The sequence below is a fragment of the Centroberyx gerrardi genome, chromosome 11 (genome assembly GCF_048128805.1).
Source record: "Centroberyx gerrardi isolate f3 chromosome 11, fCenGer3.hap1.cur.20231027, whole genome shotgun sequence".
NCBI lineage: Eukaryota > Metazoa > Chordata > Actinopteri > Beryciformes > Berycidae > Centroberyx > Centroberyx gerrardi.
The window spans coordinates 1,010,628-1,027,915 of record NC_136007.1 but is presented as its reverse complement, the minus strand read 5'-3'; the positions used below and the strand labels follow the sequence as shown (position 1 = coordinate 1,027,915).

The 17,288-nt window shown below is 40.8% G+C and overlaps 2 protein-coding genes across 2 annotated transcripts in view; both read left to right on the top strand.

The window, feature by feature from the left end:
* Positions 1-883: 883 nt before the first annotated feature.
* The window catches only part of LOC139927498 (uncharacterized), a 96,333-nt gene continuing 79,928 nt past the window's right edge, over positions 884-17,288 (top strand). The window contains exon 1 of the mRNA XM_078286666.1: positions 884-988. The gene's annotated coding sequence lies outside the window, so the exon portion shown is untranslated. The remainder of the gene's footprint in view (positions 989-17,288) is intronic.
* LOC139926432 (protein NLRC3-like) lies at positions 2,262-8,794 on the top strand. The gene is made up of 8 exons (XM_078286916.1): positions 2,262-2,355; positions 2,587-2,665; positions 2,871-3,099; positions 3,511-5,440; positions 6,095-6,268; positions 6,582-6,755; positions 6,959-7,005; positions 7,700-8,794. The coding sequence occupies exons 1-8, from the start codon at positions 2,288-2,290 to the stop codon at positions 8,233-8,235; spliced, it is 3,237 nt and encodes a 1,078-aa protein (XP_078143042.1). The 5' UTR covers positions 2,262-2,287; the 3' UTR covers positions 8,236-8,794.

Sequence of the window (17,288 nt, the reverse complement as noted above, 5' to 3'; positions counted from 1 at the left end):
GGTAAAAGTGGGAACAGCGCTACGAGCCCATAGACTCCCACGTCGTGGTCAAAAATATATCGCATCTGTACAGTTTTAGAACTCCTACAGAGAATAAATGGATATGTGACCTCGTACCAGTATCTCCCTCTCTCCTCGTTAGTATAGTGGTGAGTATCCCCGCCTGTCACATGGGAGACCGGGGTTCAATTCCCCGACGGGGAGGAGTCTGTTTTCTCTGTGAGAGCTTCATGGAGGCAGAGAGGGATCAGAGCTCAGACTGATGGGCAGCAGGCAGCACTACGCTGGGTCCCAGCAGGTTTCTCTGTTAATGCTGTCTAAGCTAAGGTAGAAGAAGAGACTGTCGGTCCCCAGCTGGACGGTGCTCTGGTTGGTCGTATGACTGTGAGAAGAAATAGATTTTGAGTTTGGATTTGAAGATTTCTACAGCTGTGGAGGGTGGCAGGTCAGAAATGTGAGGAATACTGGGATGGAGATGACAAGGGAAGACATACTGTGTTTATGTTATACAAAATAAAGTTTGCATAATAAAGAGTAGAGGAAAAAACAGAAAGGAGGAGATCATAATATAAAGAAATTAAGAATTGGACATAGCAGGTTAAATAAAACGTTACATATTGTAAGGAAACATCCAACTAGTTAATGTGAGTTTTGTCCAGAGGAGTCAGTGCAGCCTAAATGTTTTACTCAGATACAGAATGGACCAAAGAGGAAGAGATCTAATGTTAACAGAGCTGAGACAAGCTGGAGTTCAGGTAATAATGTTAAAGAGTTTATGACTTTTATGGGTTTTTTATGGAAGGTTTGATATCATACTGAAGTTTCTGGACTTTGATAGTGAAGTTATGAGCATGTGACCGCGCCTTCAGGTCAAATGTTCACAAGCAGAACTGACGAAGGAGAAAAAGCAGCGTCTTCTCTCTCAGTGTTTCCTCTACAGATGAAGCTAGAAAGTCTCTTTGATTTGATCTGGATGTGAGTTCACCAGGTAAAGACCCTGCAGTTTTCCACAGGCTGATAATTTACTTGTTACAGTGGTTGTTGTGTGTGTGTGTGTGTGTGTGTGTGTGTGTGTGTGTGTGTGTGAGTGTGTGTGTGTGTGAGTGTGTGTGTGTGTGTGTGTGTGTGTGTGTGTGGAGGGGGGGGGGGGGGGGGGGGGTATGTTAGTCTTTACACTGCACTCTGTGCTTTTGAGTGTTGAGCAGTTTTATAAATCTTCGACTAAAAACTGTCAAGTTACTTTTTATAAATACTGTTAAACACATTTGAGTTTGGAGCAAATTGTATAATTTTAAGTTTCACTTTAGTTTCCACAGCAGTTGTCTCTGTCAGATTGAGTATAATGCTGCTGTTTACTGGTCTGTGTATCGCCAAATGACAGACATGACATGATGCGCACATTTAGACTCAATTTAGATCAATTTCTTTACAATGACCAACTTTTTATTGTAATCTCAACTCATTTCATTGGTGAAATATGCAGGAAATCTTAGAACTAGTCTGACAGGTTGGATCAGCTTGACTGAAGTGCATTTCATTTCTTCCACTGTTGATTCACCAAGTGAGCAAAACACTGACACCTTGCCAGATACTAAAACACACTTCCTTTGATTCAACTGTCCCAGAGGTTTAAAAATCCTTTCTAGATGAACCTGGTCAGTGAATTTGATGTAAAGGGCAGCTGGTCTGAGTATTACTACACTCTGTATATGTGACATGGTACTGACAGGAAGAATCAGCCTTTGAAATAATATATCCTGTGATGGAAACCTTGTTGTCATGAATCAGCCCAGTGTGTTTGTGTAAAGGTGTTCGCTCTACTATGAGTCAGTCTGAGGAGAGAGAGGAGGGGCTCCCTCCCTCTAAAACCACTCTGTCTGGGGAACATGACAGCCGGACCAAAGCTAAGAGGTAAGATGAGGATCTCTAACTGTCCATGACTGTTCTCCATCTCAGAGCTCAGCAGTGAAATCATTACAGCATCATTATTCAGAGTAAAAGCTCTGTCTCTGTTGTGTTGAAGCCCAGTCCAGCAGGAGAGAGCAGACTCCCCTGAACCCAGCTGTGTGTCCATGAAGAGTGACCGGTCTATGGATCAACCTTTTACATTTAAAGATAAACATCCTCCTGGAAATAAGTAAGTCATTATTTTCTCTGTATGGTAGGATTAATGAAAAGCAGAATTGTCTTCTTCATAAAGACACAGATACCTGCACTAAGTTCATAATATGTTTCTATCAGGATCCAACAGGAGAGACCAGACTCCCCTGAACCCAGCTGTGTGTCCATGAAGAGCGACCGGTCTATGATGCAACCTATTGAGTTCAAAGATAGACACCTCTCTATTGATCGAAGGTATTTAAAACTGATGATAACAGCAGATGGGTTTGCTGTTGTCAGATTCACAGTGATCAGATATAGAATTGATCTGATCCTTCAAATTCTGTGGATTGAGTTTCTTCTTTTAAAACATCACATCCAATAATCAGAGCAGCATTTACAGTTGAGTTCATTGTGTGTGTGTGTGTGTGTGTGTGTGTGTGTGTGTGACATTATATGACCTAATACATCATGTCTTCTCCACAGAGTCCACCAGGAGAGGTCAGAGGTTCCCAGTGGTCAGTCTGCCCAGGAGCATCAAACAGACCTGGACTCCATATTTATGGTGTGTAAATGTACATCAGCACCTTGTACTTCACCTTCAGTGAAATGCAAAACAACCATTCTGGTCATTATAGTCTCCATGCTGCACTCTTTAGACCAGTGGGCTTTCAGTCTCTGCAAGATGGATTTGATTTTGTGTTTTGTGTTTGATTTTGTGTCCAGATTTTAGTATAGAAGTTTAATTTGTATATTATATTCTGTTCCAGCTGCTTGAGGAGAACATCATCACCTTTGTGAAGAACGAGCTGAAAAGGTTCCAGAGGGTTCTGAGTCCAGATTACCCAGAATGCTCAGAGAGGCAGAGGGAGGATGAGGAGGTGGTGGACGGTGAGGAGGAAGAGCAGAGGAGGAGCAGCAGAAAGGCTTTTCTGAAGCTCACACTGCAGTTCCTGAGGAGAATGAAGCAGGAGGAGCTGGCTGACTCTCTGCAGAGCAGTAAGAGGCTTTTAACAGGTTTAACATGATGGAGAGGGGAGATGGTGGAAAATGGAAATGTTTGAATTTCTAACCTCTGCTGTAAATACAGACATTTCTAAAACTACATCTCTTCAATAACAGATTGGAAGGTACATGAGCACAATCCCCATCTGGTTAAATTATTGATTTGTTAATGTCTGTGTAAAATGCTGAACACAGTGGTTTACATTAAAAAAAACTAACACACCAAAAGTTGCCTTTCACATTTAGCTGCACACACAGTCAGGATCCGTTTTTCCACCCATCAATAATAATCTAAATAGATACCACGGAGTTGTGAACTCAAAACATTTACCAGGAAAATATTCACATTTCTCACATTTAATATAACATCCATTTATTGATATTATTTGTTGTTTTTCCTTTCAGAAACTCTTGCTGCCATCTGCCAACATCAACAGAAGTCTAATCTGAAGCAGAAGTTTCAGTGTTTGTTTGAGGGGATTGCTAAAGCAGGAAACCCAACACTTCTGAATCAGATCTACACAGAGCTTCACATCACAGAGGGAGGGAGTGGAGAGGTCAATGATGAACATGAGGTCAGACAGATTGAAGCAGCATCCAGGAAACCAGTGAGACCAGAAACAACAATCAAATGTGAAGACATCTTTAAACCCTTACCTGGAAGAGAGAAACCAACCAGAACATTGATGACAAAGGGAGTGGCTGGCATTGGGAAAACAGTCTTAACACAGAAGTTCACTCTGGACTGGGCTGAAGACAAAGCCAACCAGGATATACAGTTCACATTTCCGTTCACTTTCCGAGAGCTGAATCTGCTGAAAGGGAAAAAGTACAGCTTGGTGGAACTTCTTCATCACTTCTTTACTGAGACCAAAGAAGCAGGAATCTGCAGGTTTGACAAGTTCCAGGTTGTGTTCATCTTTGACGGTCTGGATGAGTGTCGACTTCCTCTAGACTTCCAGAACAACGAGATCCTGACTGATGTTACAGAGTCGACCTCAGTGGACGTGCTGCTGACAAACCTCATCAAGGGGAAACTGCTTCCCTCTGCTCGCCTCTGGATAACCACACGACCTGCAGCGGCCAATCAGATCCCTCCTGAGTGTGTTGACATGGTGACAGAGGTGAGAGGCTTCACTGACCCACAGAAGGAGGAGTACTTCAGGAAGAGATTCAGAGATGAGGAGCAGGCCAGCAGAATCATCTCCCACATCAAGACTTCACGAAGCCTCCACATCATGTGCCACATCCCAGTCTTCTGCTGGATCACTGCTACAGTTCTGGACCATATGTTGAAAACCAGTGAGAGAGGAGACCTGCCCAAGACCCTGACTGAGATGTACATCCACTTCCTGGTGGTTCAGTCCAAACGGGGGAATGTCAAGTATCATGGGAGAGCTGAGACAGATCCACACTGGACTACAGAGACCAGGAAGATGATTCTCTCTCTGGGAAAACTGGCTTTTGAGCAGCTGGAGAAAGGCAACCTGATCTTCTATGAAGCCGACCTGACAGAGTGTGGCATTGATATCAGAGCAGCCTCAGTGTACTCAGGAGTGTTCACACAGATCTTTAAAGAGGAGCGTGGGCTGAACCAGGACCAGGTCTTCTGCTTTGTCCATCTGAGTATTCAGGAGTTTCTGGCTGCTGTTCATGTCCTCGTCTCATTCATCGACTCTGGTGTCAATCTGCTGTCAGAAACTCAGTCAACCTCCCACACTGGTGACCATTCTGAACCAATATTGTCCAGAGAACGGTTTATGAGTAAAGGTCTATTCTCCCTGTTCAAGAAACCAGCAAAACAAAAAATAACTAAGAAAACAACAAAACAGGCAGGAGCCATGTTAGACAAGCACACATTAGAAAATAAACCTGAAACTATCTTCTACCAGAGTGCTGTGGACAAGGCCTTACAGAGTCCAAATGGACACCTGGACTTGTTCCTCCGCTTCCTCCTGGGTCTTTCACTGCAGACCAATCAGACTCTCCTACGAGGCCTGCTGACACAGACAGGAAGTAGGTCACAGACCAATCAGGAAACAGTCCAGTACATCCAGGAGAAGATAAAGAAGAATCCCTCTCCAGAGAGAAGCATCAATCTGTTCCACTGTCTGAATGAGCTGAATGACCGTTCTCTAGTGGAGGAGATCCAACAGTACCTGAGATCAGGAAGTCTCTCCAGAGCCAGACTCTCCCCTGCTCAGTGGTCGGCTCTGGTCTTCATCTTACTGTCATCAGAAGAAGAGCTGGACGTGTTTGACCTGACGAAATACTCTGCTTCAGAGGAGGCTCTTCTGGGGCTGCTGCCAGTGGTCAAAGCCTCCACTAAATCTGTGTAAGTGCATCGATAACTCGATATATTAAATACATAATATGATCTTTTATATATATATGTATATATATATATATATACATATATATATAGTTTATTATTATATATACGATTATTATAGTTATTTTATGAATGAATGAATGAATTAATTAATTAAAAAAATGTTTTCGTGTCATGCAAAATTAACCGCCCATCCCACATGAGATTATATAACACAGTGATTTGCAAACAAAAAATCACCATATAGGGCAAGGCTGGGAGCCCTGGGTGGGTAGTATACATTTCTAAAACTAGAAAGTAGTTTTATTGTTCTGTAGTCTATTTCTTTATGGAATAAATGTGGTCAATACAAGCCCTGGCCTTATGGAAGCCATTCTGCTCTTCTGCCAGCAGATGTCTCTTTTCTAAGAAGACCATTAAAGTCTCATTGAGTATGGAGGAATGCTACGTTTTATAAACAGTGCTAATCAAACTAATACCTCTATAATTAAGTGGAACTCTGGAGTCATCTTTATATGATTTTGGAATTGGACTTAAAATATATATATATATATATTTATATATATATATATATATATATATATATTGTTTTTTGTTTTTTGTTTTTTTTGTTTTTTTCAAAGTTCTTGTTCATCTTCATCACTAACTCTTCTTCAGGCTGAGTGGCTGTCAGCTGTCAGAGAGAAGCTGTGGAGCTCTGGCCTCAGTTCTCAGCTCCCAGTCCTCTAGTCTGAGAGAGCTGGACCTGAGTAACAACGACCTGCAGGATTCAGGACTGAAGCTGCTCTCTGCTGGACTGGAGAGTCCACACTGTAGACTGGAGACTCTCAGGTCAGGATTCCTCAACATGGTCAACACATGACCAGTGAAATCCTGCTCCACATGCAGGTTAATGTCACCTAATCTTTGTGAGTGTTTGTGTGTGTGTGTGTGTGTGTGTGTGTGTGTGTGTGTGTGTGTGCGTGCGTGTGTGTGTGTGTGTGTTTGTGTGTGTGTGTGTGTGTGTGTGTGTGTGTGTGTGTGTGTCTCTGTGTGTGTGTGTGTGTGTGTGTGTGTGTGTGTGTTCGTGTGTATGTGTGTGTGTGTGTGTGTGTGTGTGTGTGTGTGTGTGTGTGTGTGTGTGTGTGTGTGTGTGTGTGTGCAGGCTGTCAGGCTGTCTGCTCACAGAGGAAGGCTGTGCTTCTCTGGCCTCAGCTCTGAGCTCCAACCCCTCCCATCTGAGAGAGCTGGACCTGAGCTACAATCATCCAGGAGCCTCAGGAGTGAAGCTGCTCTCTGCTGGACTGGAGGATCCACACTGGAGACTGGACTCTCTCAGGTCTGGAGAGGCAACGTCTGCTAGAAGGCTGAGAGTCACACACATTTTCTCTGTCTCACTGAGAAGATGAGGAGTATTGATTAATGTTTAACAGGAGATATGACTGATGCTGTATGGAAAATCCTTCATATTGAAGGTTATTAAATGTCCATGTTTCCATCATCAAAGAGAATCTGTTGGTCTGACTTTGTTTATTCCCCCAGTGTGGACCATGGTGGAGAGCAGAGGCTGAAACCAGGTCTGAGGAAGTGTAAGTGTGTATTTAGTTTGATTCATGAAAACACAGCAACACACATTCAGTTATTTACATGGTGTAGTTGCTGTTTCTTCTGTATGTCCTGAGCTGCTTTTAACTGTTGAACCCCCAAAAAACATATAGCTGATGTGTGACTACAAAGACATTCTTTACTCCATGATCTTAATTTTACTATTTATCTAATTATACAAGAATAAAATCCAATGAAGCACTGTCTGCAAAAGCAAATAGTTTGCTCTCAAGTTCAACAGCTTTTCTCTCCACTAAATTAAACAAGCATGATGACATGATGATGTTTATTATGAATGAATGAGTGAGGAGCATCAATTTAAGGCAATTGATATTATGTATGAAGCATTTTGTGAATACAGGTTACATTAACTGAATAAGTTAGGAAATAATAGTAATACAGAATTGTCATCATATCTATAACAAAATATATAAAGTCTAAATCTAATTTAGTTTTTGTATAAATGGCTGTTAATGATAGAAAGTTCATTTACACAGCAGTATGTGACGTCCATTCATTCAAATCCTGCTGTGAATGAAGAGGATGGCCGACACAATGTGTCATCATGAACGTGTTGAGAAATTAATGATCAAACTGTTAATAATTCAACAAATAATAAACACAACAGGTGTATTAGATGAGAAGCTGCTGCTGTATTGAGTCTTGTTCTCTCATCAGATGCCTGTGAACTCACTCTGGACCCAAACACAGCACACAGAAACCTCTTCCTGTCTGAAGACAACAGAGAGGTGACAGTGGTGAGAGAGGAGCAGCCATATCCTGATCACCCAGAGAGATTTGACTACTGGTATCAGCTGCTGTGTAGAAATGGTCTGACTGGTCGCTGTTACTGGGAGGTCGAGTGGAAAGGAACGGTTCATGTAGGAGTGACTTACAGAGGAATCAGAAGGAGAGGAACCAGTGATGACTGCTGGATTGGAAGGAATGAAAAGTCCTGGAGTCTGGTCTGCTCTGATGATTATTACTCCGTCTGGCACAATAACAGAAGAACAGACATACCTCCCCTCCCCTCCTCTGACTCTAACAGAGTAGCAGTGTATCTGGACTGGTCTGCTGGCTCTCTGTCCTTCTACAGAGTTTCCTCTGACACACTGATCCACATCCACACCTTCCACTCCACATTCACTGAACCACTCTATCCTGGGTTCAGGTTCTGGTCTGAGTCTGGTTCCTCAGTGTCTCTTGTCAGATAGAGGAGGGAGAGAAACACTCACACTGCTGACCAAACACAGCTGCTGAGATGATGGTTCACTCTGGACAGGATCACACACACACACACAAACACACACACACACACACAAACACACACACAAAGACAGAATATTATTAATGTTTGTATTTTCATATAAGTTTACTACTCATTTCACTGTAAACAAACAGTCCATCACTGTAAATAGAGTGTATTCTGTGTGTTTGGTAACTGAACAGGGTTTTAACATCACACATGTACAGGAACATGGACATTTTATATGGAAAGTGAAATAAATCAGATATTTAACCAGAAAGAATCAAGTTGTTGTTCATCTGAGAGTCTGCTTTGGATGATTGACAGGTTAAAATATCTTCCCTTTGGACTTTTGTTTTATTTGGTATTTAATTAATCTCACCACTCCAAGCTAAACATCTATCTTGTTTTCTACAATTGTTTGCCAGAAATAAAGTTAAATGAACATTGTTTGATCTTCTTCTCAAGCAAGCATAGTTTTAAACATAATTTGTTGACTTTAATGTGTACTTATGTTTCCTTAAAATAAACAGATATATTTTAAGTTGTTTTATAAGTTGTGTCTCTTCTGTCAAGGCAGACCTGGTCAAGAAAGCAGCATCATGACAAACATAAAAGTCACAGACAAACATCATACAACAATGTAAGAAAACAAAATACAAAGTCACCTTAAAGAAAGAGCAGAGTCACATTTTGTGTAAAAGTTTTCCAACAGGCAGTCGACCAACATCCAACCAGCAGCTGATGGACCAAACCTATTTAAATCCTGACCAATCAAAGCAGACAGCTCCTCATTGAGTCTGACACAAGATCAGTCATGTCAGAGGATTGCATTCTGATTGATCTTCAGAAATCATAACATTATTCTTTTTTTATTTCATAATTTGAAGAATAACAATCTGAAAGTTCATTCTGGTTGAATGTCCCTTTAATCAGAGGTGAAGAGTAGTATAGACACTTTGGTGGACTGAAGACTTTGAGTCCACTTCATTTACAAGCAAATCCTGTCCATTCTGTGTATCTATAATTCGTATATAAAGAAGAAATTAAATAATATACATTCACCGAGCACTTTATTAGGAACACCTGTTCACCTGCTTATTCATGCAATTATCCTATCAGCCAATGATGTGGCAGCAGTGCAATGCATAAGATCATGCAGATACAGGTCAGCGGCTTCAGTTCATGTTCACATCAAACATCAGAATGGGGAAAAAATGTGATCTCAGAGACTTTGACCGTGGCGTGGCTGTCGGTGCCAGACGGGCTGGTTTGAGTATTTCTGAAACTGCTGATCTCCTGGGATTTTCACACACAACAGTCTCTACAGTTCACACAGAATGATGCGAAAAACAAAAAACTTCCAGTGAGCGGCAGTTCTGCGGACGGAAACGCCTCGTTGATGAGAGAGGTCAGAGGAGAACGGCCAGACTGGTTGGAGCTGACTGAAAGGCTTCAGTAACTCAGATAACCTCTTTACAGCTGTGGTGAGCAGAAAAGCATCCCAGAATGCAACACGTCCAACATGCAGGCGGATGGCACTTTGGTAGGCGGTTGACATTGAGCTGAAAGCTGATACCTACCCAGTATTGTTTATTGTTTATTGTTTATTAAATGGATCCCCATTAGCTGACGCCTTGGCGACCACTAATCTTCCTGGGGTCCACAAAAAGGACATAAGACATAATACATACAATACATAACATAAAACATACAGTTAAAAATGGTACAATCAGATACTTAGGTGTATAGTATCAGTACAAACAATATACATTATATTTGGTCAAATACAATTCATATGGTCAGCGGCCCCAAGTGTGCCTTTAATAGTTTTTTGAATGACAATTTGTTTTGTGTGCGAGTTATGTGAGGAGGTAGTGAGTTCCAAGACATTACTGAACAGTAAGTAACTGTGCGTTTGAGGAGGTTTGTTCTTGGGGTTGGAGGTATCAAGTGACCTGAGCTGGCATTCCTGGTGTAATGGTTATGTCTGTTGCTTGTGTTTAGTACTTGGTTAAAAAAATATTCAGGTGTCTGATTAAATACTACATTTCTGAAGAACATGAGGAGGCTATAGTGGAGTTTAGTTTCAACTGAGAACCAGGACAGGCGAGTGTGCATATATGCTATATTTGTGCGTGTTGAGCAATGGAGTGCCAATCTGGCAGCTCGATTTTGAACTAGTTGTAGTTTATTTATGTCTTTCTTAGCTGCCGCTGACCATATAACTGGACAGTATTGCAGGTGACAAAAGACCAAGGACTGTATTACTTGACAGATAATAGAGGATGTTAAATAAGTGGAGCACTTTCTAATCATTGCTATGCCTCTTCCCATTTTGGTCACAATGCCGTCAATGTGATCAGACCACGACAATAGTCCATCCAACATTACACCCAGTAGTTTTGTCTTTTTGACCTGTTCTATTGCCATCCCTGATATCGATAGATGCAGCTGTGGGTCACCAATAAGCATACTTCTTGAGCCAAAAACCATACTTTTAGTTTTGGAAATGTTCAGGGCTAGCTTGTTATTTTTCACCCAATTAGACACTCTCTCTAGATCTTGATTCAAGATGGTTACTAGTTCATTTTTCGTTGAAGCAGCGCTATACAGTGTCGTGTCATCTGCATACATTACCATGTTAGAATTCTCAATCGCTAAAGGCAGATCATTTGTGAAAATAGAGAAAAGTAAGGGGCCCAAGCAGCTTCCTTGTGGAACTCCACAGCTGTTGTATATACAGTCAGATAGGCTACCATTAAAAAAGACTCTCTGCGATCTCCCAGATAGATAGCTGACCATCCAAGAGAGTGCCGTACTGCTAAATCCATATTTCTTTAATTTAATAATCATTATGTCATGATCTATTACATCAAATGCGGCACTGAAGTCAAGCAACACTGTGCCTACCATTTTCTTATTATCCATTTGTTTCAGCCAATCATCAGTTAACTGGGCTAGGGCAGTGGCCGTAGAGTGACTTTCTCTGTATGCGTGCTGCGAACTAGTGATCAGTTTATTCCTGGTAAAATAATCTTGGATTTGTTTGAAAACTATTTTCTCCAACAATTTGCTCAGGACAGGAAGTATGCTTATTGGACGACTGTTTGTACCTGTGAAGATTGATTTATTATCCTTTGGTATTGGAATCACCTTTGCCTCTTTCCAAACCTTTGGACAAACCCCATACATTAAGCATTTATTAAAGATGTGACAAATTGGAGTAGATACATGAGTAGAAGCAATTCGTAACAGTTTACCATCTAGATGGTCTATACCAGCCGGTTTCTCATTTGGCAGAGACAACAACAGTCTCTCGATATCAGGGGTGTCAACCTGCACAAAATCAAATTGACAGTTTTTATCCTTCATCATACAGTTCTCAATTAGTGTGCATAGGGAGGAGCCATCAGTAGGTGTCAAGTTCTTTCTGAGATTATCAACCTTGCTCATGAAGTAATTATTAAAATAATTGGCAATCTCAACTGGTTTTGTTAAGAAAGTACCATTAGTTTCTATAAATGAATTTGCCTGATGTGACGACCTTCCCATTATTTCATTCAATGTTTTCCATAGTTTTTTTCCATCATTTTTAGAATCATTGATTTTACTCTGGTAATGTTCTTTCTTTTTACTTCTATTCAGTTTGGTTACCTGATTTCTTAATTTACGGTAGTTTTCCATATCAGATAGTAAGCCAGATGTTTCAGCCACTTTTTTCGCCTCATTTCGTTGCGCCATGAGTGTTTTTAAATCACTACTGATCCATGGGGCACATTTTGCCCTTACAGTTGTTTTTTTCAAAGGTGCATGTTTGTCAGCAATTTGCATAAATAATCTCATGAATATACTCAGTGCCAAATCCGGGTCCTCCTCATGACACACTGTTGACCAGTTAGCGTTTCTCACATCCTCCATAAAAAGTTCTTGCTGGAAGTGCTTGTATGACCTTTTGTGTATAATCCTACTGGCTGCTTTAGGGACCTTAGTTTTCCTTTTTAGTGCTATTAAGTTATGATCACTAAAACCAACAGCTACTGATACTGCTTTAGAGCAGTGTTCAGGAATATTTGTGAAGAAGTGATCAATGCATTTAAATGATGATAGTCCATTCTTATTTGTGCTGGTTCTTGTTGGTAGTGTAATAGTTTGTGTTAAGTTACAAGCACTAGCTACTGCAAGGAGCTTCTTCTTTAGCGGACACACAGCTAACCAATCAATGTTTAAATCACCTACAAAATATAATTCACGGTTTTCATCACTAGATTTGTCCAGCATTTCACAAATAGAGTCTAAGTATTTCATATCCGCACTAGGCGGCCTGTAGCAGCAACCCACAAGTATTGGTTTATTTTGTGGCAGGTGAACCTGTACCCACAGTGCCTCTATATCACACAACATTAAATCCCTTCGTATTTTTACTGGAATGTGATTCTGGACATACAAAGCTACACCTCCCCCATATTTATTTCGGTCTTTCCTGAACAAAGTGTATCCATCAACCGCTAATTCTGTATTCTCAAATGAGGGGTCTAGGTGCGTTTCAGATATTGCCAGTATATGGATATTGTTTGGCTGCATCACACTACTTAATTCATGGATCTTATTTCTTAAGCTACAGATGTTTAAATGAGCAATCAACAGGCCTTTGCCTGGGATATTAAGAGTGTTAGAGCCCATATTAAAATGACACAAAGTAGTAAAAAGTCAGATTGCAGGAGTAGGGCTTAATGACCCGACTCACCCGTAGGATAGGTGGTTTTCCCACTGCCTCGTTGTTTCGTGGAAGGATGGGTTATCAGCCTGTCATGTCTGAGATAGGCAATGTCCCCTTTCTCACGCGCTGCCCTCATGGCTGGCATGAGATCCCTTCTCTTTTGGCGGACTGCCTCAGTGAAGTCCTCATTGATAAAGATGTTAGTTCCTTTCAGGTGTCTAGCATTCTGAAGAGCAGCTACTTTGTCCTTGTACCGAAGAAACTTTACGACGATCGGCCGTGGTCTGTTGCTGTCCGCTCCCGGTCTTCCCATTCGATGAGCTCGCTCCAGCTCCAACTCACGGTTTTTCCCAAGCTGTAGTTTTTCCGACAGCAATCGCCGCACCTTTTCCTCCGTCTCTGCCCATCCTTCGTTTTCGGTTTCCACCATTCCATCGATAACCAGGTTATTTCTCCTGGACTGGCCCTCTAGATAGTCCATTTTTTTGTTGATGTCCTGGATGTTTTCGCTCATCGTATGCATGACCTGTTGCTGACTATTGCAGGCGGCTAGCTGTTTTGCACTGGCTGATTTCAGGTCGTCCGTATCCTTCTGGGTGTACTGAATGCTTGTTTTGAGATCATGTAAATCCTTCAACATGTCGTCCATTCGTTTGTTTGTAGAATCCAGTATGATTTGAACAAAACATTTGAAGCTCTTCTCTTGTTGCTGAATGATCTCAATAAACGTCTCCTTTTGTTGTTGTAGGAGTTCGTGCACCTGAGCTATAGTAACCATGATTGCACGAAGTGTTGTTCACCCGTGTTAGCTTCTGTTAGCTTCAGAGCTGCTGGAATTGCGGGCGGAAAGCCAGTGAGACGTGCAGCGGCTGCAACAACAATTGTTGCGAGCTGTATTAGTATGGTGTTCCTAATAAAGTGCTTGGTGAGTGTATATATGGCTCCTTAAAGATGACAGGCTAGTATTCCCATATTTCCACATTACAGAGGCTCTGTGTTTCTCTCCCTGGCCGGTAAAAGTGGGAACAGCGCCACCAGCCCATAGGCCATATTCATCCGTAGTGTTTTATAGAGAATGAATGGAAAAAGGTTTAGAGTGGTCGAGCAATAAACTCCCACAAGTGTCGCTACCACGTGACATGGTCCTCTCGAGCACCTCTCCTCGTTAGTATAGCGGTGAGTATCCCCGGGCCAGCCGCGGATAGCTGTAGAGGGCTTTCATGACCGGAAGTAAGCTCTTGCTGTCTTCTCATGCGAGCAGAGCAGAGGATCGAATCTCGTCTGGAACAAAGTTCTGATGGTGTTTTGACGTTTTTTATACAGCTACCATGCACCATCTTATAGTAAATATGTAAATATTTACTCCCGTAGTCTGTCTTGAGATGACACTGACGATCCTTTTCAGCAGTGTCCTGGCCCAGAGTGACGATGATCATTACTATTAACTAATGATCATTATTAAATATTATTAGGTTCTCTTCTTTTCATACATACATTTTCTTAACTTTGTCATTTTTGATAAACATTATATAGTCTGTGTAAAGATCACTGAATGTTATTCACACAACTAATCATTGGTAAGATATTTAATCTTCTAGAATGAAATTAAAACCTTGTGATTTAAAATTTAGATATTACTACTTTTACATGCTGCTATTTGTCAAATTAAATTTGAAGAACAGGCTGACACTCCATAATAATTATGCAAATAAGACACTAATTTCCAAATGTTATGACAGTATGATATTATGGCATCATGACAGTATCATATTACAGTATGGTTGGCCTATATTTTGCCTTTGAGGCAACAACAATGGAGGCACAACAATGGATGTTTATTCCTTTGATGGAAGTGTACAGTTGAGCATATGAATAAAAATGTCATGATTATTTAATTTTCTACCCCTATTAAGTAGACAGCCACAGTAATCCTTTTGAGATATTTTATTGAAAACACACAGCCGAATTCTGAACAAAACACACAAAATTAAAAATGTACACGCCCAAATAGATAATATATACAACAAATGAACAGTAAGTCAAGTCAAGTCAAGTTTATTTATATAACACATTTCATACGACAGGCGTAGACTGTCACGATCTGTCACGATCTCAGCCCTAGCCCTTGTGTCCTGTCTTTGTCTGCTCCTGTCTGCTCCTGTTGTCCGGTCCATCACTTCCTTTCACTCCCCAGTCCTGCCATTCTCCACCTGTCCACCAGATGCCCTCGGACTTTCCTCCCTTCTGTGCCCTCTTCCCTCCACACCTGCCCTGCATCACCCTCGTTAGCCAAGTTACCTTGTTCCCTCTTCTCCTGCCTGTTTCCAGCCTATTGGCTCCCGGACTCTCTCCCCTCCTGCCAGCTGTTCCTCGTGTGTCATTAGTCCCTGTCTGTATAGGTTGTGTTTTTCAGTGTGTGTTGTCAGTTCGGCATTTTGTTATGTGTTGTGTTCTGTGTGTTCCTTGCCTGGTTACCTGCCCTGATTCCCTGTGTTCGTTTAGTAAGTCTTTTCCTCTAACTACCTGCCAGCCTTGGACTCCTTGTTTGTTTAGTTTTTGCCTTTTGCCTGTCGGCCTCTTTGAGTTCTTGCCTTTTTGGATTACCTGCTTTATTTTGTACTTTGCCTCAGTTTCCCATTAAAACCTTTTACGTAACCCCAGTTCTCTGTGTGCTGGTCTGCGTTTGGGTCCAGCCCGAGTTTCTCCACACACGTGACATAGACTCAATGTGCTTCAAAATAAAAAGCAAAAAATAGGCAAAGATCATAAAAAACATATAAGAACATATAAGATAAGAAGGTATTACATATATAAAAACATATAAAATAAGATAAAAAACATAAGATAAGAAGGTATTATAATAAAAAAGGAATAAGATAAGAAGGTATTATTATTATTAAAAAGGGAATAATAGTAATAATACTGATTCTAAAATAAAAGTTTTCCCGTTAACCACACACTTTAAACCTAACTAAAAGCTTGCGAAAGAGATATGTTTTTAGTCTGCTTTTAAAAGAAGACACTGTTGTAGCAGACCTTAGTTCATGTGGTAGAGACTTCCAGAGAGTAGGACCATAATGACTGAAGGCACCATAAGCTGATTTAGAATTTATTCTAGGTATAGTGAGGAGACCTTTATTTGATGATCTAAGGGATCTGTCCGGTGTGTATTCAGTGAGCATGTAGATTTAAAAACAATAAGAAGTATTTTAAAATCAATTGTTTGTTTTACTGGGAGCCAATGAAGAGAAGTTAAAATAGGAGTGATGTGTTCAAACCTTTTGGTTTTAGTTAATACTCTGGCTGCAGCATTCTGAATAAGCTGGAGTTTATTTAACATCTGCTTTGTCAGTCCAGCAAAAAGTGCATTACAGTAATCTACTGGAAATAAAAGCATGAACCAGCTTTTCAGAATCTGACTGTGACAGGAAGCATCTAACTTTAGATAATTCCTAAGATGATAAAAGGCATTCTTGGAGATAAGTAAGTGATATATACAGTAAATATACAGTAAATAGTGCGTACATAAACATATATACAATATTAGTGCTGAAACGATTAGTCAATTGATTAGTAATTCAACAGAAAATAATCAACAACCATTTTGATGATTGATTGATCTTTTAAGTCATTTTCAAGCAAAAATGCCAAACATTCTCTGGTTGCAGCTCCTCCAATGTGAGGATTTTCTGCTTTTCTCTGTTTCATATAATTGTAATCTGAATATCTTTGGGTTTTGGAATGTTGGTAGGACGAAACAAGACATTTGAGGATGAAAAAATAATCGACAGATTAATTGATAATGAAAAAAAATGTTAGTTGTACAATGTGCAGTGCTGTATGTGTGTGGGTGGGGTCGAGGGTGGTCACTTCCCTCTCTCTGCAACCCATCTGTCCCTTCCAGCCTTATAAAAGGCAGACTGTTGGAACTCCGTCCAGGTCATCTCGTTGACCATGCCTTGTGCCTTGTATATTAGTGATGGGAATTGCAGCTCTTTGATGGGGATCTTATGGTTCCGTTCCTTTCCGAGAGCCGTTCAAAAGAGCGGCTCATCGTTCTTTTTTCTTTTTTTTTTTTTAGGGGCTGAGGGTTACTAGGTTTATCTGCGAAATAATCACTAGGATAATGATAGGGTAAGATTTGGATCAGATTCAAATTTAGACATCCCACCAATATAATTTCATTTCGTATGTGTGAACTAGGTTTAGCAGCACTAAATTACTCGTATTGCCAGACCTAATGTCAATGATCTGCATTGTAAACATTACACAAGGTGACGCCATATCCCTCTGCTTTGTCA

Coding starts and splice junctions, on each gene's coding strand:
- LOC139926432 (XM_078286916.1), top strand. CDS start 2,288: ATGAAGAGCGACCGGTCTATGATGCAACCTATTGAGTTCAAAGATAGA. Junction 3,100..3,510: donor GGCTGACTCTCTGCAGAGCA/GTAAGAGGCTTT, acceptor TTTTCCTTTCAG/AAACTCTTGCTGCCATCTGC. Junction 7,006..7,699: donor GAAACCAGGTCTGAGGAAGT/GTAAGTGTGTAT, acceptor TTCTCTCATCAG/ATGCCTGTGAACTCACTCTG.